The sequence below is a fragment of the Homalodisca vitripennis genome, chromosome 3, assembly GCF_021130785.1.
Source record: "Homalodisca vitripennis isolate AUS2020 chromosome 3, UT_GWSS_2.1, whole genome shotgun sequence".
Taxonomy (NCBI): domain Eukaryota; kingdom Metazoa; phylum Arthropoda; class Insecta; order Hemiptera; family Cicadellidae; genus Homalodisca; species Homalodisca vitripennis.
The window spans coordinates 172,124,093-172,145,378 of record NC_060209.1 but is presented as its reverse complement, the minus strand read 5'-3'; the positions used below and the strand labels follow the sequence as shown (position 1 = coordinate 172,145,378).

Sequence of the window (21,286 nt, the reverse complement as noted above, 5' to 3'; positions counted from 1 at the left end):
CAAGGACCGTTTCGATAGTGTGAAAGTTGTGTTCCCCATAAGAGGTCATTCGTATATGGAGGGAGACAAAGACATGAGCGTTGTAAACTCAAAATCCTACACAGAGACACCAGATGACTGGAGGGATGTGCTCAGAAATTCGAGGGTGAAACCTTCACCTTTCACAGTAATAAACTGTGGCACTGAGGTTAATTTTCAAACCTGGACGAAGTACTTTTCTGACAAGTACGTAAAAAAATGTCCCATCCCAACGAGACCTATAAGAGTACTCAAGATTGACAAAAATGAACCAAGATTCATGCTGCACAAGTCTAACTACTTTGGTAGTTATTTAAAGGCTGTCTTAGTTCCTCCAGTGAAAAAAAAGCAAAATTCAAGAAATCCTAACAAAAACAACTCTCCAAAAGTGCTTAGTAAACAGTACAACGGACCAGTGCCTATTAAAGCGGCAAAAGTGAAAGACCTTTTACACTTAAAACAGTTTTTGACACGCCAGAAGTCAAAAGCTTTCTATGAAGCGTTAGTACCTGACTGAATGTTTAGAGGAAGCCTCGGACGGCGAGTTTGCAGACGACCCACTCATTGATGAGGCCCAGTGACGGGGAAAACCAATCAAGGTCATGACTCTTTTTTTTAAATATTTAAAACAACCTTTTATTGTCGTGACTTAAAAATGTTTACTATGTTTGGAATAAACTAAATACTATTTGTAACATGTTTGGATAGTTATTTTTAGCTTTAGACCTTTTTAATAGTAGGTAGGCGACGTTAAACTTTAAAAACTGTTTTCTGGCAAACTAGGTTCAGTTGACTCTGATTGTTCTTGCCCGCGACCCTTCATATTCCTTCCAGGGGCGGTTCCAGGGCTGATTTTCAGGGGGGGCTATCTTGTTTTTATGTAGCTCATTGGTCATTGAAAAGTCCTCTTTTATGCTGTATTGCTGTAACCACAATTTTAATTCACAGAGAAATTTTCGCTACGTCAAAGTCCATGTAAATCAAGACAAACCTGAAAAATGTTTAATTCTAACATTTTAAAATTGTAATTTTAAGCCATTTAAAGTCAAAGAGGTTTAATATTCTAACGTAAATTGGATGGTTACAGAGAAACTGCTACTGTTTACTGAAAACAAGTTTATTGTGTACAAGATGGCTTTTAAAACAAATACTGGTTCAAAATACAAAACTTATAACACAAACTCAAACCTTCTTGCACCTTTCTTTGCAAATCGTTCTATTATTTTATCTGTGTCCACTTGAAGATGCCTGTGAACGTGAAGCATGCAAAGGCCCGTGAGACGTGTTTCTCCCATTCTTGATCTCAGCCAAGTCTTTACTCTTCTTAAAGTGGAGAAAGTCTTTTCTGCCGAAGCCACACTGACTGGAAATAAAATAATAAAATCACTCATGGAACTGAAATAGTTATTATAAAATATAGACTACATATTAATTTTAATGAATTTACTTATTTTGTGTTCATGAATGAAAAAATTACTATTACTTGCTTGTGTGTTACATTTATATTTATTTAAGTTAAACTTGGAAAACAATTTTATTCTTAGGTTAGTTCTTATAGTATACTCTTCAGGTAATACAGTACCCATTCTGTGTGCTTTTCCATTTAAACCCACATATCTAAAGTATGTAAAGTCACCCAGCCAGCCCATACCTATATGACTAATTTTATTTATTAATTTACGTACCTGGAAGTGTGGCCAAGATTTTGAGAACATCATGGATAATTGGAAATATATTTGGGTCACAGGAGTCTAACACTTTCAATATATCTTCAGGGAGTTTTACATTTTGCTCTTTCTCCTTCTTCATCTTCCAGTGATTTTTCCACAGGTCCACTTCACCTTCAAACTGAATTTCATTACTTAGGGTATCTCCATCACCGATAATAGGTGCAAACTGTTCGAAACCTTTTTTTAAATTGACAATGAGATCATTTTTTTCTCTGGCATCCTCAACTATATTGGTGGGAATTATTCCTCGTAGGCCAAAACATTCCAGTGAGCTATAACTTAACCTGGATGTTAAGTCAGCACAAACATTATCAAGAAGAGGTATATAAATAGATCGTCTGTAGTACTCTTCTACGTCTCCTGGGTGATTTGATCTCTTAGTTTGACTGCCCGTACGTCTTGGTAACTTCAATTCAACATCCAGCTCCTCTGCTAGCGCTTTGGTTTCAAAAAATATTTGTTTGAATATATCATCACATTTAATCCTTCTTTCTTTTAATGTTGCCATGGTGTTGGTGACTGCGGTAGATGCCCGGTTAGTGTCAAGTGATGGTGTTTGTAGAAGTCGACTGAGCGGCAATGAGACTTTTAGAACGTCAATCAATGACATCATTGATATTACAAACTCAGCCGTGCATAAAGAGTTGAGCAAAGTCGCCTGCACGCATATTTTATGATAAGCCGTGTTTTCATGTGTTTGTATGAAGCCGTCTTTACCCAATAGCTTGGCATATGAAGTCAAGGGTTGGGTTACAAGGTTCTGAGCTAACATCCCTTTATTGTGCCCACACTTTTTATCGGAAAACAAAACGCAGAACTTACAAAATAACCCCTTTTTAACGTCGGAAAAAACTAGCCAATTTCTTTGTTCCAGGTGTTGATGACCTAAGTAACGTTTTACTTCCTTACCATTTTTAGTGTGAATTGAATGTGGGAATTCATATGATTTGGGCGGTGTCCAATGTCGTTCTAACAATTGACACTTTGTAAATTCATCTGTCTTTTTATTCACAAAAAGCCCTATGTCATTGGCACAACTACCATCTCTACCTAATTCTAGGGATGTATTTTGGTTTTCATTGTGCTCTTCAGTGTTCACAATAGTGGTGTTGTTAGATGCAGCATCGGTAAGAGAAATTGATAAAGTATTTATGCATGAGTCAGGATCAGGTTGTGATGAAGATGTATTAGTCTTTTTTACACGTGGTTCATTGTCGTCTGTTATTTTCTCAACTTTTTGAAAATATGAACTAATAATTGATTTTGGATTCGGTCGTTTTCGATTATTTTGAGATGCCTGAAACAATTAGGAAGTTATTAATTATCATTTAAAAATTAAGGTTGAGTATTTATTTTAAAGCCAAGCGCCTGTCTCGTGATTTTGTTATTTGTTTATAGTTCCTTTCCTAACCTAGACAAGACCGTATTATGCTTCCAAATAGTTACCGGTACGTATTCACTAATTAGTTATTATATTTTACCTTTAAACATAGAAAAGTCTTAATAAAATTGTACTTATACTTGAGATGAGAGATGGTCCCGACTCCCGACGGGATTCGAACTGGGCCACTTCATGATAGGTATTCCAAAAAGCTACTGCTTATTTAGCAACGCCACGGAATACATATATTGAAACATTGTGCAAAAATAAATTCCACGATAATGAATTGTCAAAAATATAGGTCTGAAGATGCTCATTCTACAAAATTGAATAATATATCCATATTAATTTACATAGGTCAGCAACTTTAAATATGTAAAGGGCCAAAAGAATATAGCTTTAGAAAAAAGTCGAATGTAGATGAAAATTTGTTTTCATTTTGGCGTTATTTGTTGAATGCTGTTTTTGTCAAATACAAGAACAAATTCTGATTTTTTTTTATCTTATAGTCAGGTTGTTTCCAAGGGATATTAAATACTTGAAAATAAACACATAGTGGCGCGCGTTTCTGGCGTCTTTCCGTTTTTTAGTCATTAAATTCAATTTAAAAGAAATAAATATGTGATTATGTGCACCTATTTCTTTTACAAAGAAGAAGTATATGAATATCGTGCACTCATACATGAGCATAAAATAAATGCATAAATATTAATTACTTTTGAGTTTGTTTTCCTCGTTTAATGTAAATGCAATACTACTTTGTAAATACACTATTTAGGCCTATAGTCTACACAATTACACATAAAAAGTATAGCCTATAACATTTGTCTGTGTTCGTACTTACCATTTTTTTAGAACTGCAGATTAAACTAAACATTAAACAAACCAGTGGAGGCAACGAATACAGAAAACACAACACTATAAGTGTACAAGTCGGCGGATGAGTACAGACTACGTGATACGCGACGAGCGTGGGCCGTGAGTCACTACAATAACAAGATGACGGTTGGGAGGGGCGCGGCTGCACTGTTGCCAGATTTCTTTGTGTTCTCAAGGCGCCAACTAGATGCGAGTGCCTTTTGACCACTGAAACTGATTGTTAACTTAATACTATTTAAAAATAAATACTTTCTGTTTGACTCGTTTTTATACTAAAATAATTATTGTTAATTGATATGTACCAGTATTAGGATTCAATTTTGTTAGAACTTATAGATTATAGAAAATATTACACTAAGCTTTCCTAGTATTTCGGGGGGGGGGGCATGGCCCCCATGGCCCCTTCCCTGAAACCGCCCCTGATTCCTTCTAAACCTAACAAGTATGGAATTAAAATAGTCATGTGTTGTGATAGTGGTACTAAGTATATGGTTGACGCAAAAACATATTTAGGAAAGGGGACATATCCTCCAAACATTGCTGCCGGAACATTCTTTGTGGAGGAACTTATTCAAACTGTAAAGGGCTCCAATTGTAACCTAACAATAGATAATTGGTTTACAAGTATTCCACTAGTTCAGCGTCTTCTAAACGAGTACAAGTTGACAACTGTAGGTACAATCAAGAAAAATAAACCCGAGCTACCTTTGCAGGCAATTGACAAAAAGTATAGTGGTCGTCAGCAAAATGGCAAACAACTAGACTTCAAAATTATCCCAAAATGAATTTATCTTTGAAGAAATCAATCAGGAAGCTGGTAGGGGCTGTGGAAGAACCTGTCAATGTGAATGCAGATCAGCAGGGACCTCGGAAGTATTGCAGATTTTGTCACTACTCAAAACGAAGGTTCACCACAACATACTGTAAATGTGGACAACCAATCTGCCGTGAGCATTCCATAAAAAGTTGTCCAGAATGTTTGTGAACAGACTAAAGTGAATTGTAGCTACAAAGTTCTAGTGTGTCTTAAGTTAAAATTTCAAAGGCTTGAATAATATAACAAAACATGTAAAAAATTCAATACGGTAGAAAAAAATTACCAGTTATAGTCTAGCTAAATTACAGTCCGATGTCATTGTATGGCTATTAGATATATGTACAGTCAACTCCCGATTATCCGCGGGCGGGTTATCCGCTTTGCGCATTATCCGCGATCCGCGAACGATAGCCTATGTACTGTACTTACTGTATGCATATTAGTGATAAATGAATTAATAACTAAGTAATAAGTAATATGGTGGAATATTAACTACATAATGTACTGTATAGACAGTTATTTGAAAACGTAAGTTGTGTTGGCGACGCGTGATGTGTAGCAGTGAGAGTGGCGGTGTGACTCGTCTGGCAGGCGGGCAGGCACCCAGCTCAGTCTGCTCCCCTCTACTTATTTGCCTCCCGTCCCGTCTCACTTCCCAAGCATTTCCACCACTGCCACCTCCACTCCATTGTGTCACTGCGCACTGTTGTCGCGCATCAGCCATTACTGTCACTCATCTGCCATGACTCATCAGTCTGTCACTGCCTATTGTCTACACTACACTGTTTACTTTACATTTGTTGCGTTATTCTAAACATCTGTATTTTTGTTGATTAGTTAGTGTATTGACTGTTCAACCTTTTCTTAGTGACCGGCCTTCCGTGTGTCAACTGTTCTGCTGTTTCTTTTTGAAGTGTCTTTCGTGTGTTATTGACTATTCTGCCATTTCTTATTGATTGTCTTTTCTTGTGTGTTATTGACTGTTTATCTAGGTGTGCCTTTACATACTTTGTTTTATCAGTATACTGTAGGCCTATATTAATTCGCATGTCAGAAAAACGATAGAGAGTTGTTTTAACAATCAACCAAAAACTTGAAATAATAAAAAAACTACAAAACGGTGTTTTGAAAAAACACCTGTGTGCAGAATATGGCATTGGAGAAACGACCGTACGTGACATCTTTAAACAAAAAGATAAGTTATTGTCGTTTGCTGCTAGTGCTGAAACGTTGTCTGCAATGAAAAAGAGAAAGGCAATGAAGCTTTCTACCTATGAACACCTAGACGCTGCACTACTTGAGTGGATTGCTCAGTTAAGGAGTGAAGGTACGCCAATCTCAGGTCCGATCCTAGCAGCAAAAGCTGAACATTTTCACAAACTGCTTGGCCTCAAAGGTATGTTTAATGCTTCTTCTGATTGGTTAACTAGGTTTAAGCAACGCCATGGCATCAGGGAAATTTCACTGCAAGGTGACAAACTCAGCAGTGACACTGAAGCTGCTGAACTATTTAAAGCAGAGTTTGAGGAGTATGTTGCTGCTGAAAATCTGACTCCAGACCAGATTTATAATGCAGACGAATCTGGTTTGTTCTGGGAATGTTTGCCGACACGTACACTTGCTTTTGAAAGAGAACGTCAAGTTTCATGGCACAAATCTAGTAAGGAAAGATACACAATTCTTTGTTGTGGCAATGCTTCAGGGGAGCATAAATTAGATTTAGTTGTTATTGGTAAAGGTCCTTTAAAGGTTCTAGAGCTGTAAACCTCCCTGTTCAGTACTTTTCCCAAAAAAAAAAGGATGGATGGACCAAAGAATCTTCAAAGAATGGTTTAAAAACACTTTGTCCCACAAGTTGAAAACCATCTTATGTCCAAAAACTTGCCCCTGAAAGCAGTTTTATTAGTAGATAACGTCCCTTCACATCCCGCTGAAAATGTGATGAAATCTGTTGATGGGAACATTGTTTTAAAGTTTTTACCGCCAAATGTAACTCCTTTGATCCAACCAATGGATCAAGGAGTTATTGCAGCCACAAAAAAGAATTATAGGTCCCATTTACTAGAAAGAAGAATAAATAAAGGTTATAACCTGAAATCGTTCTGGAAAGATTTTTCTATTCTTGACAGCATTTACGACATTGCAGCATCTTGGAAGTCAGTAAAATCGTCAACCTTGCAAAAATCATGGAAGAAACTAATGGCGAGTGAAGAAAACAGCAATATTAGTGTAGAAGAAGAAGCCCTTCAAGATCAATCTGATGTAGATTGTGCTTTAGCTTTAGCACAATATTGGCAAGAACCGTCGAAGGGGGTGAGCAAGTTAATGACGAAAACATCAATGAATGGATGAACTGAGATGCTGACGATCCCGGGTACGAACTCCTGAGTAATGAAGACATCATTAACAAAGCTCAGGGAGTCGAGGAAGAAATTTACAACAATGAAGAAGAAGAGATGCCTCCTCAATCGCGTGTTTCACATGAATCAGCTCTACAACACGTTGAACGACTTATTGAATATTTAGAGGGCGAAGACTTCGGGACAGTTGCAGACGATCTTACATTACGTAAACTTAGATCACAAATTAGGGTTAAGTGCCATAACAAAACAAAACAGAAGAAACTTACTGATTTTTTTAAAGCAAATTAATTTGCAGTTAATGTAATATAAAATAGTTTTATTATTTAGAGTAGGGTATTTACAGAACAGTACTGTATTTTCATTTCCGTCTATGTATCTTTTTAGTTAGCTATGATGTACAGTACAGACGTACAGTACTACTAACTTTTAAATTGTTTGTACTCGATACTGTATTAACTGTAGGCTTACGTAACGGTATACAATACCGGTACGTAATGTTAACTTTGAACTTATTCCAGCCTTTTAAATGTAATAAAAACTTAGTTATAAGTCATTAAATGTCCTACTTTGCTTATTTCGAGTTTTTCTTTGCCTTTCTTTACGTTTTGCGGATTATCCGCGGCCGCCAAGCCACCCTATTCCGCGGATAATCGGGAGTTGACTATTATTGTATTGCAAATTATCTCTATATTCAACTCACTAATTCGGTGGTGTTTTATTGTTTCACGTCTAATTAATAGCTTAGTTACTACTTAATTGCAACAAAACTTCACTACTAAATATTTCAATTTGTTATTTGAAAATGTTCAATTACAATTTTGTGTGTGTAAAAACCATGTAAAATGATGTATTTTGACAGTAAAGAATAAATATGTTTATAGGTACAATGTAAATGTGACTTTAATTGATTACCATTTACATTCACTGCAGTAATGTACTTTTCTTTAGTAAATGAGTAAAAATTACGCATAAATACACATAAGAGATTAAAAAATAACGGTACCTTTCTAGGGTTAACTAATTCTGTGAAGAGACCACCATCTTCATAAGTAATCATTTTATACTCCCACAGCTCGTACATTTCTAAAATTTGGTATCCCTTTTCCACAGCCTTGCGTATTTCCTGCATTGTCCATGTCCCTGTCAATGCTATTTCTTCGATGTTATGGTTACAGTCTGTGTTTAGCATTTCTAGACCACATGTACGGCATAAAACAAACATTAATTTATTATTCATACGTGCTGGAAGGACGGGATGGTACAAATTTAGTGGAGGCAATACTTTACATTTCAGCAGACCTTCGGCCTCAATGCCTCTTTCTCTACACTCCTTGTCCCCTACATATATTTTTGGATGGGATAAAACATAAGGCGAAAACTTATTGACAAACGGGTACAAGGAGCAAACGTCTACATATTGAATCGTTTCCCCATCCCCGCACTTGTGATAGGATTTTGCATTGCCTGTTCTGCCCCCGAAGAAGGCATCTCTGGGGTTAAGTGGGAGTGTGTTTAGAATGGGGAGAGAATTTAGATAATCCAATTTGAGTTCGGTCTTTAGTTTTTTGAACTCACACTCCTACATTTCAATTACTTCATAGTCAGATGCTCGGAGTCAAGCCATTTTAGATTTGGTTCTCTCGAACCTTAATTGCAGGCAGTCTGAGGGATCATCAGGTAAGGGTGCTTCCCTATCGTATCTGTAACATTTGGGGCACCCGTGGAAATAACAGCCCTGAAATTCATAGATTCGTTCTCCATCAAAACCGTCAACTTTTAGGCCCTCAATTTTAACTTCTCTGCCCCTCCCCGGGTGCTGAATGTTAATACTACGCTGTTCTTCCTCCCAAGTGAGCCACTGTAACGCAATAGGCGATTGAATGTCCACAAGACGGTATCCGTTCTTTGGGACTAGACCAATAGTGTTTGGTTTTAGGAAGTTCCGTCTAAAGACCAAATTACAACTGCTCGCTATTGTTACTGCTTCCATGAAAGGGTCTACGTTACATTCTTTCAAGAAAATGTTTCTAAACTTAATACACTCTTGCGCTAAAAGTTCTACATCAGAAATACAATACTCGACCAACTCTTTTTGAAAGTCAAAAACTACATTTTGGTTAAGTTGGTCGCTGTGCCAATTTTCAAAATCTTTGTAAGTCTTTTCAAACATTGATTCAGGACCATAGTATTCCTTTGGTGGTATGGGGCCTACGTAATTTTGATTTGCCAATGTGTAAACAGGTGAGGGAAGTAGCCCTTCTTCTTCTCCGGGGGGAGATCAAAGGCTTTTGGGAGTGCAGAGAGGGCCATGGGGAAATAGTTTAGCGAATCAACAAATCGCACATTGTGTAACTCCATAAGTATGACTTTAGTGCCTCGCATAATTAACTCTGAAGTGAACTTTGTTTGTTCCAAAACGTATTTTAGAATAAACTGAAAATCAAAACCCTGCCCATTATGGGCCATAACGCAAACATTTTTGAATTTTTTTCTCTCATCCATTACATAATCCATGAACTGAACGATCGGGTCTTGTCTAAACACACGAGTGCGGGAGGTACAATTTTGGCAATTTCCCCCATCAATGCATTTCCAACAAAATTGCTGCGAAACGCAAAGGTTCGCCTTGTGAATACTTTTATCATCAATATGCTCGCCTTGACGGGTCTCTAAATCGAAGAAAATGAAAAGAAAGTCTTTGGTTTTTGGTTTATTTCTGTCAACCCGCATGTAGCATTGGTGGTTTGGGGGCATGAATTCGTTACAAATTTTACAAAACACTTCTCCGCACAAATTATTTGATTTTCGTTTTTTCAAAAACACAAGTCTATGGCACTGTAAGCATTTTTTCACCGACTTACAACGTTCACTTTTATGAGCCGCAAAACAGATCTGATTTTTCATGACCATGTTACAGTCAGGGCACAAAATTCCCTCATGGTCCTCTTTACAGGGTGGAGAAATGGTCTGGCACGCAGGGCAGATATTAGAACACCTCTGTTCACCCTTATGGTCGTAAGGGACATGGCATGCATCGCAGAAGAATTTACATAAAGGCTGCAGTGAGGGATGTGATTACATTGTAGTGATGGTTATGGTACAGCAAATTTATTTTGTACTAAGCATTGGAGTTATTACCGGAAAAATACACGTCTCGACCCTTACTATCGTAATTGTATACTGTAATGTTGTACTTTTTCAGGTGGTCTTTGAATTTTGAAAGTTCGGGGATTCCAGCTCCATGTTCTGAAATTTGGACACCGGTTTTGGTCATCAGTTTTTGGGCCTTAAAAGTTTGCCTCTTACATTTGTCTTCACGTATAGCCTTAAACTGGGGATCTTTTTTAGAGTTGGCTTTGGCAACTACCAGCGCACGCGATAGACACAAATTATCGCTATTCTTAATGACTACGATACCTCTACGTGCTTTACATTCTTCTTCAAAATTATTATAAAAGCCAGGCCTTCTTGGGCCACCACTACCTACAGGAAGGTTAATTCTGGTACACTCTACTCTAAACGTATCAGCTGACTTTACGGATTCGGCATTACTTTGAACTATTCCCCCAAAGATACCCCAAAATATATGGTGATTGACTTGATGAGCCGGCCGAAACGCTACATAACCTGGCTCTTCGGTTTTCAAATATAAACTCTGGAGAGTGAAACCGAGATAGTCAGATTCTGAGCAATCTGCTTTCATTTCATCAACTAATTGGAAAATCCTGTTCTTATCCAATCAATTTCACTTACATTGTCTGGTACTGGGTTAAATTTGAACGTGGTCTTGGTACCGTACACCCTATATCTTTTTACATAAGTCTCGTATTTCCCTAGTACTTTTACAGGATCTAGTTCCATGTCCATATATACAGGCTCAGGGTCCACTTCAATAGGTTCGTACTGTACAGATTCTATTGTTAGATATGTAAGTATTAAATTATTTACAGTAGAGTATTAAAAATAATATCTGGATAACTAGGTAAAATAAAATAATGTTTATTTATTTTATATTTATATTAATAATTAGCAACGATTTCAAGAAAATTCTGTCTTGATATTATTGAAACACTATGTATGATAATGTTACACAATGTTATGCAATATCAAGGAACAGAGCGACATAGGTCTTACCTCTTTAACGTTCACTGACAAACTGACGAAAGAGGAAAATCTCTGCTGACTATGTAGAACACAGGGGCGGTTTCAGGGAAGGGGCCATGGGGGCCATGCCCCCCCCCCCGAAATACTAGGAAAGCTTAGTGTAATATTTTCTATAATCTATAAGTTCTAACAAAATTGAATCCTAATACTGGTACATATCAATTAACAATAATTATTTTAGTATAAAAACGAGTCAAACAGAAAGTATTTATTTTTAAATAGTATTAAGTTAACAATCAGTTTCAGTGGTCAAAAGGCACTCGCATCTAGTTGGCGCCTTGAGAACACAAAGAAATCTGGCAACAGTGCAGCCGCGCCCCTCCCAACCGTCATCTTGTTATTGTAGTGACTCACGGCCCACGCTCGTCGCGTATCACGTAGTCTGTACTCATCCGCCGACTTGTACACTTATAGTGTTGTGTTTTCTGTATTCGTTGCCTCCACTGGTTTGTTTAATGTTTAGTTTAATCTGCAGTTCTAAAAAAATGGTAAGTACGAACACAGACAAATATTATAGGCTATACTGTTTATGTGTAATTGTGTAGACTATAGGCCTAAATAGTGTATTTACAAAGTAGTATTGCATTTAAATTAAACGAGGAAAACAAACTCAAAAGTAATTCATATTTATGCATTTATTTTATGCTCATGTATGAGTGCACGATATTCATAGAGGAAAGTACCCAAATACGGACCCCTGCCTTAATGTGGACCCCATGGTTATTGTCTCTGATGAGTGCTGAAAACCTAGCAACAAACAGTTTAAATACTAGTGCAAGGTTCCACCACAAAGTAGAAGAGCGCTAGCGTCACCTGCTCCAGTTGCTTTCTTGACAGTCGGCCATTACGTGTTTTTGCAATACTAAAAGTTTTTGTGAGTGCTCAGTTTTTTTTTAGTTGGACGCGATAAGTGACAGGTAAGCCTTACAACCCTTATATATTCTTAAATGGTAATGTTGAAGGAATCACGTAACCATGTAATTATTTCCATGGGATATTTTTTTAATTAAATATGGCGTTTTAAAAATTCAGAAATGAGGTGCCTAAAACGGGACCCCAACAGTTGCCTAAAACTGGACCCCTGCATAACGTGTGATATTTTATTTAAAAATAGGCCTAGTTATTTTTTCCAGATTATATTTCCTTATTGTATTGTTTTCAGATTAAAAAGAAGAATGGGGAAAATAGCCCAGCGAAAATGGAATGAATCTGACATGATAAAAGCAATAGACGCAGTTCGTAAAAAAAAATATGGGATGGAAAAAGGCTAGTAAACACTTCAATGTGCCCAAAACTACTCTTATAAGATTATCTAATGTTTAAGTACGGCACATCTGAAGAGGCAGTAAAAGTAAAGAGGGGTAGGCCAACTGTTTTTGAGTAAAGATATTGAAGAGGAGCTAGTTACTTACTGTCTTGCGATGGAGGCATCATTTTTTGGTCTTACTTCGTGCTGATCTCCGAAGAATCGCTGTCCAATTGGCAGAAAGAAATCAAATCGCACACCCTTTCAAAAATGAAATTGCAGGGAAAAAAATGGGTACGTCTTTTCTTACAAAGGCACAAGTCTAAGTTATCAGAAAGAAAGCCAACTGGGACTTCTTATAGCAGGGCTCTTGGGTTAAGCAAGGAAAATGTTGAGATGTTTTTTGGCCTTTTGGATGAAGTTTATGAGAAGGAAAAATTTACTCCTGATAGAATTTATAATGTTGACGAGAGCGGAATAACCGTTGTTCAATCAAAAAGTAGCAAAGGTTGTAGGTCTAAGGGGGAAAAAACAGGTTGCTTCCTTGACTTCAGGAGAGCGTGGAGCCCTAATCACTGTTGTAGCTTGCATGAGTGCTAGTGGTTCTTTTGTGCCCCCGTTGGTAGTTTTCCCTAGAAAAAACATGAGTGAACAACTTACAAAAGGAGCTCCAAGCTGGAACTATCTTTTCCACACATCCTTCAGGATGGATTCAGACAAATTCTTTCACAGAGTGGTTTCGACATTTCATTAAGTTCTCCAATCCCACCAAAGAAAACCTGTGCTCTTGTTGCTGGATGGGCACTTTAGCCACACCCCAAAACATAGATTTAATTGACCTGGCAAAAGAAAATCATGTGACCATTCTTTCTCTGCCTCCCCACTGCTCTCATAAACTCCAGCCGTTGGACAAGACCTTCATGGGTCCTCTGAAAATCCATTACAGTGATGAAATAAGACAGTGGCTCAGAATTAACCAACGTCCTGTCACCGCGTTTGATGTGATGGAGTTATTTGGTAAAGCTTACATCAAATGTCAGAGAGAGCTGAAGTAGCGATCAATGGTTTTAAAGTAACTGGGATATGGCCATTGAACAAAACAATATTCTCGGACGCTGAATACATAGAAGAAGCTAACAAAACAAAGAGATTCCTCTTTTTATGAAGCTGTATTGAAGAAAAATAAACCTAAAGGCACAAACCTAAGCCCACCAATAAATCAGAACCAAAGTACTTCGAATGAACAAGGTGGTTTTCAAGAGATCGATTTAAATAGGCCATCAGCATCAACAAGTTCAGTAGTTGGTTATCTTCCTTTGCCGGATGAAGAACTCGAGATGAGCCCTGCCACATCTTGTCAGATCAGCCCATTTGACATAACCCCACTTCCACAAGTCAAGAAAAAGAAACGTCAAATAGAGGACGAAAAGCCTGCAAGTCTACAGTCATTACTTCTACTCCTTATAAAACTCAATTAGAGGAGGCCAAAAAAAGCTAAAGAAGAGAAGGAAGCACAGCAAAAGGCAAAGAACCGTATTACTGGAGGATGTCGGGGGAACCGGAAGAAAGGAAAACAACTGGTTAAGAAACGTCTTTCTTTTGATGAACGGGATGAAAAAGTATCCGGCAGTAGTGAAGCAGATGAGAGTGTCTCATCCGGAAATTCAGAACTCGAGGGTACCTCCTGGTGTAATTCCAGCCAAAGAAGACGACGCGGCTTGTATGTTTTGCGACAGAAAGTTTTCAGAGGACAATAAAGGAGAACTCTGGGTAATGTGTATCATGTGTTCTATGTGGGCCCATGTAGATTGCGCAGGAGCTGATAAGGACATTTATATCTGTGATTTTTGCCTTTAATAATCTACAACCTATTCACTGAACCCAATGTACATTTTCCCAACCTTGAATTTTCACATTTTCAATTTTCTACGTTTTAAAAAAATGTTCAAATAAAAAAAAACTTTTCTGTCAAACCGTTTTGCAATTGATTTTCAGTTTTATTCCCTTTCCTAGTTCAGTAAATTAAGTTTTTTTTGTCATTTTACCCAGGGGTCCAGTTTTAGGCAACCTTTTTGAAATTCACTGAAGTGTAAGGTTTACAAATTTTTGTATTTACTCCTGTAACTTATATATATTTTGGCATAAATAAATTACAAATAGTACACGACATAGTAAAGTAAATATTACATAGTTTTAAAACAGGTTTTTTCAATAATTTATATATTTTATAATATAAAAACAAAATGGGGGTCCGAATTTGGGCACTTTCCTCTATACTTCTTCTTTGTAAAAGAAATAGGTGCACATAATCACATATTTATTTCTTTTAAATTGAATTTAATGACTAAAAAACGGAAAGACGCCAGAAACGCGCGCCACTATGTGTTTATTTTCAAGTATTTAATATCCCTTGGAAACAACCTGACTATAAGATAAAAAAATTCAGAATTTGTTCTTGTATTTGACAAAAACAGCATTCAACAAATAACGCCAAAATGAAAACAAATTTTCATCTACATTCGACTTTTTTCTAAAGCTATATTCTTTTGGCCCTTTACATATTTAAAGTTGCTGACCTATGTAAATTAATATGGATATATTATTCAATTTTGTGGAATGAGCATCTTCAGACCCATATTTTTGACAATTCATTATCGTGGAATTTATTTTTGCACAATGTTTCAATATATGTATTCCGTGGCGTTGCTAAATAAGCAGTAGCTTTTTGGAATACCTATCATGAAGTGGCCCAGTTCGAATCCCGTCGGGAGTCGGGACAATCTCTCATCTCAAGTATAAGTACAATTTTATTAAGACTTTTCTATGTTTAAAGGTAAAATATAATAACTAATTAGTGAATACGTACCGGTAACTATTTGGAAGCATAATACGGTCTTGCCTAGGTTAGGAAAGGAACTATAAACAAATAACAAAATCACGAGACAGGCGCTTGGCTTTAAAATAAATACTCAACCTTAATTTTTAAATGATAAGTAATAACTTCCTAATTGTTTCAGGCATCTCAAAATAATCGAAAACGACCGAATCCAAAATCAATTATTAGTTCATATTTTCAAAAAGTTGAGAAAATAACAGACGACAATGAACCACGTGTAAAAAAGACTAATACATCTTCATCACAACCTGATCCTGACTCATGCATAAATACTTTATCAATTTCTCTTACCGATGCTGCATCTAACAACACCACTATTGTGAACACTGAAGAGCACAATGAAAACCAAAATACATCCCTAGAATTAGGTAGAGATGGTAGTTGTGCCAATGACATAGGGCTTTTTGTGAATAAAAAGACAGATGAATTTACAAAGTGTCAATTGTTAGAACGACATTGGACACCGCCCAAATCATATGAATTCCCACATTCAATTCACACTAAAAATGGCAAGGAAGTAAAACGTTACTTAGGTCATCAACACCTGGAACAAAGAAATTGGCTAGTTTTTTCCGACGTTAAAAAGGGGTTATTTTGTAAGTTCTGCGTTTTGTTTTCCGATAAAAAGTGTGGGCACAATAAAGGGATGTTAGCTCAGAACCTTGTAACCCAACCCTTGACTTCATATGCCAAGCTATTGGGTAAAGACGGCTTCATACAAACACATGAAAACACGGCTTATCATAAAATATGCGTGCAGGCGACTTTGCTCAACTCTTTATGCACGGCTGAGTTTGTAATATCAATGATGTCATTGATTGACGTTCTAAAAGTCTCATTGCCGCTCAGTCGACTTCTACAAACACCATCACTTGACACTAACCGGGCATCTACCGCAGTCACCAACACCATGGCAACATTAAAAGAAAGAAGGATTAAATGTGATGATATATTCAAACAAATATTTTTTGAAACCAAAGCGCTAGCAGAGGAGCTGGATGTTGAATTGAAGTTACCAAGACGTACGGGCAGTCAAACTAAGAGATCAAATCACCCAGGAGACGTAGAAGAGTACTACAGACGATCTATTTATATACCTCTTCTTGATAATGTTTGTGCTGACTTAACATCCAGGTTAAGTTATAGCTCACTGGAATGTTTTGGCCTACGAGGAATAATTCCCACCAATATAGTTGAGGATGCCAGAGAAAAAAATGATCTCATTGTCAATTTAAAAAAAGGTTTCGAACAGTTTGCACCTATTATCGGTGATGGAGATACCCTAAGTAATGAAATTCAGTTTGAAGGTGAAGTGGACCTGTGGAAAAATCACTGGAAGATGAAGAAGGAGAAAGAGCAAAATGTAAAACTCCCTGAAGATATATTGAAAGTGTTAGACTCCTGTGACCCAAATATATTTCCAATTATCCATGATGTTCTCAAAATCTTGGCCACACTTCCAGGTACGTAAATTAATAAATAAAATTAGTCATATAGGTATGGGCTGGCTGGGTGACTTTACATACTTTAGATATGTGGGTTTAAATGGAAAAGCACACAGAATGGGTACTGTATTACCTGAAGAGTATACTATAAGAACTAACCTAAGAATAAAATTGTTTTCCAAGTTTAACTTAAATAAATATAAATGTAACACACAAGCAAGTAATAGTAATTTTTCATTCATGAACACAAAATAAGTAAATTCATTAAAATTAATATGTAGTCTATATTTTATAATAACTATTTCAGTTCCATGAGTGATTTTATTATTTTATTTCCAGTCAGTGTGGCTTCGGCAGAAAAGACTTTCTCCACTTTAAGAAGAGTAAAGACTTGGCTGAGATCAAGAATGGGAGAAACACGTCTCACGGGCCTTTGCATGCTTCACGTTCACAGGCATCTTCAAGTGGACACAGATAAAATAATAGAACGATTTGCAAAGAAAGGTGCAAGAAGGCTTGAGTTTGTGTTATAAGTTTTGTATTTTGAACCAGTATTTGTTTTAAAAGCCATCTTGTACACAATAAACTTGTTTTCAGTAAACAGTAGCAGTTTCTCTGTAACCATCCAATTTACGTTAGAATATTAACACGTTCACGACGACCAATATTTACTGCAGTTTCTAATATGACGACGCCATTTTAGGTATAGTATGACCTGTGGACGAAATTGAGATTTTCGCACAAAGAGGCCTGTTATGACTATATAAAAGGCCATGCGTCATTGAAAACTAAAAATATTATTGCAAACATATGATTTTCAAAAATTTTTTGCGTGACCCACCGGTGGGTATTCTAAATACTGTATTACAAAGGCGCGTCGTGACCCACCGGTGAGTCACGCTGTATTTCAGCTGTTCTCATAGCCCACGTGTTCCGCGCTCCGTTTCGTGCTCAGCCAGACTGCTTGGCGCCAAATAACACGTGAGCCAATCGTTTTGCTCCATTTGTTTACAATGTAATTTATTTGTTCTAACCTCACTTACACCAGTTGTACTTCGTGGTCTCACATCGTTTACATTTATTTTCGTTTGTGAACATTGTAGGTGCAAAGTGACTGGTAAAAATGGATGACTGTGATATAGAAGACGCGTTGTTCTCTGACATTTCAGAACTTAGTGAACTTCAATACTCTGGAAGTGAGTATGTTCCATCGGATTCTGTGAATAGTGAATCAGAAGATGAAGTTACGGAGGACGAAGATGAAACGATAAATACAACTGCACTATTGTCCTCTGTAAGTAATTGTGTAAACACTGTAAATAGTTTAGGTGCCAGTATTCAAAACTATGGTCAGGCTAATGATAACCGACCTGGACCATCACATACTATATCTCCTGCATCTAATGAATCTACTGTGGATAATGCAAATGATGTAGGTATTCAAAACAATGGCAGGCCTAATACCAACGAACCTGAACCATCACGTACTACATCTCCTGCAGTTGATGAAGCTACTGGTAGTGATAACTGGAGTGACTGTACATTAACTGAGAGGGATTTCCCTTTCACTGGAGAAGAGGGTTTGATGTATGACTTTGATAGAAGCGATCCCATGACAGTTTACAGGCAGTTTTTTATTGATGAGGTTTTACAGTTAATAGTAACTGAAACCAACAGGAACGCTCGTAATTACTTATCAAGTCATGAGGTAAGAAGACGATCTCTAATGAGAAACTGGTTAGACTGTGACGAGATAGAAATTATGAAGTTTTTTGGAATCATTTTGATAATGGGAATATGCCCTCTTCCACAACTCAGACTGTATTGGTCCAAGAATAAACTTTTTGAAAATGAAGTAATTAAAAAAACCTTGAAAAGGGACCGTTTTGAGGCAATTCTCAAATGCCTCCATTTTTCTAATAATGAGGAAGTAGCAGAAACAGAGCCAAGGCTTGCCAAAATTAAGAAAATTGTTGATATGCTGAAAAAAAATTTTCAATCAGTTATGAAGCCAGGAGAAAACATTGTCATCGACGAAACAATGGTGCCTTGGCGTGGGCGCCTTCATTTTAGGCAATACAACCCCAACAAGACACACAAGTATGGAATCAAAGTGTACAAGTTGTGTTCTGGTGAAGCATACACGTACAATTGTAAAATTTATGCAGGTACAAATGATATTACAGGGAATGAAGGACATGCCCAGAAAATAATACTTCTGTTAGCTTCTGATTTGTTGCTTCAGGGTCGCACTATATTTGCCGACAACTTCTATAATTCTGTTCCTCTCGCAGAATTTCTTCTCCACAAAAGAACATACTTATGTGGCACCCTTCGTGCAGACAGGGTCAATAATCCAAAAGAGCTCGTCAAGAAAAATATCAAAAGAGGCGAAGTATCTGCTCTTCAAAACGAAAGGGGAGTCAAAGTTATACTCTGGAAAGATAAAAGGCGTGTCCTCATGATTTCTACCCGTGCAGAAGACCAAGGGATTTTAAAAGACACTGGTAGAAAAAATAGCAAAGGACAACCTATTTTAAAGCCGTCGGCAGTGCTGGCATACAATGGAGCCAAAAAGGGAGTTGATGTTTCTGACCAGCTGTCGTCGTATTATACCCCTCTCAGAAAAACCATTCGGTGGTACATGAAAGTAGCATTTGAGCTTCTTCTTGGCACATGCGTGGTTAATTCACTTGTAGTATACAACCACGGTAAACCTAAAAAGGACCATATGGACATGTTAGGCTTCCGGTTAGCACTTATAAGTAAAATGATTGCTAGCCCAATGACCAACAGAATACAAACACCGGCTCTGCGTGCACCAGATGGAGAAGTAAGAAGGCGGCCTTTGTTGACCCACAAACTATCTCAGCGGGAAGGACCTGCCCGGACTTCTCGCAAAAGATGTCTGCCGTGTTATAGTGAACTGGCCGACAGACTTGGAACTAGTGAGGCGAGGAAGAAAGCAAGAAAAGTCACTACATTTTGCAATGATTGTCCTAATTCTCCTTCTATGTGTATCTTATGTTTTAACTCTAAGCACAAGTAAATTGTAAAAACATTACTCACTCTTGCATTGTTTGCCATATAGTTATATATCTTACTATGTTTTTCAAAGTTAATAACGTTTTTTAAATCCATGTTCTGATATTACACATGCTGCATTTTATAATAAACCGTTGTCCATATAGGCAACATGAAAAATACTAGTGTTTATATTTTTAAATCCTATAATATCACTGTGTTAGTAAACGTGTTCCTGATATACCTACATGTTCCCACAATCTTCCTGGTGGACGTGGTTAACATTAAACGGCCAATTCTTTGACTGTATAAAATCTACAGCCATATAGAAACGCATTGTTACGTGACTCACCGGTGGGTCACGACGTCCATTTGTAACGACCGTCGTGACCCACCGGTGGGTCACGTCGTCCTTTACGAATGGGCCCGTGACCCACCGGTGGGTCACGTCGTCGTGAACGTGTTAAACCTCTTTGACTTTAAATTGCTTAAAATTACAATTTTAAAATGTTAGAATTAAACATTTTTCAGGTTTTTCTTGATTTACATGGACTTTGACGTAGCGAAAATTTCTCTGTGAATTAAAATTGTGGTTACAGCAATACAGCATAAAAGAGGACTTTTCAATGACCAATAAGCTACATAAAAACAAGATAGCCCCCCCTGAAAATCAGCCCTGGAACCGCCCCTGGTAGAACACCGACCAATCAGGGTGCTTAGCGGCTATTTTGGACCAATCGGAGACGAGCTTATTCCTACTAATAGGAAGGCTTGACATTGCGGTTGCAGCTGTACCGTTACATGTCTGTTTTTTTACAGGTAACCGCAAGGGACCCGGAGGCTACTGTCCGCAGGCGGTGACCACTACTGTGATTACTTAGTTTATATTTAGTTAGTTTAATAAAAAACTTATCTTTATTAAGTCGTTTTATTTTAAATTCCCGCCACCGGTGCAAAAAAAGAGTGTGTGTAGTTGCCGTACTTGGAATTTTCTTGGTTCCCGCCAAGAAAAAATGAGGTTATGTTGACAGAAAAAAGGCGCCGAAAAAAAGGTTACATAGGCGCCGCCATATTCGATTTTTTAGATCACGTGACTCATGGGTGCCGCCATATTGGATTTTATTTGGTTCCCGCCAACGCGCGCCATATTGGAATTCCCTCCGTCCCTCGTTTCTCCCTCACGTAGTGAGCATAAGAGTGTGACGACCCACCAAATCACCGATTTTACCGAAAAACACGATAATTTCGATAGAATTTGGAACATTTTGATAGGATAAAAGTGTGATGAGGGAATTTCTCCCGCACACGAGGGAATTTCTCCCT

The 21,286-nt window shown here is 37.4% G+C and overlaps 2 protein-coding genes across 2 annotated transcripts; one reads left to right on the top strand and one right to left on the bottom strand.

The window, feature by feature from the left end:
* Positions 1-1,474: 1,474 nt before the first annotated feature.
* LOC124357785 lies at positions 1,475-4,299 on the bottom strand. Its single transcript, XM_046809839.1, has 2 exons — positions 3,974-4,299; positions 1,475-3,045 (listed from the first exon to the last, which is right to left on the bottom strand). Exons 1-2 carry the CDS (start codon positions 4,004-4,006, stop codon positions 1,696-1,698), a joined length of 1,383 nt encoding a protein of 460 aa, XP_046665795.1. The 5' UTR covers positions 4,007-4,299; the 3' UTR covers positions 1,475-1,695.
* Positions 4,300-11,440: 7,141 nt separating this feature from the next.
* Positions 11,441-17,164, top strand: LOC124357784. Its single transcript, XM_046809838.1, has 2 exons — positions 11,441-11,840; positions 15,616-17,164. Exons 1-2 carry the CDS (start codon positions 11,808-11,810, stop codon positions 16,963-16,965), a joined length of 1,383 nt encoding a protein of 460 aa, XP_046665794.1. The 5' UTR covers positions 11,441-11,807; the 3' UTR covers positions 16,966-17,164.
* The last annotated feature ends 4,122 nt before the right edge of the window (positions 17,165-21,286 follow it).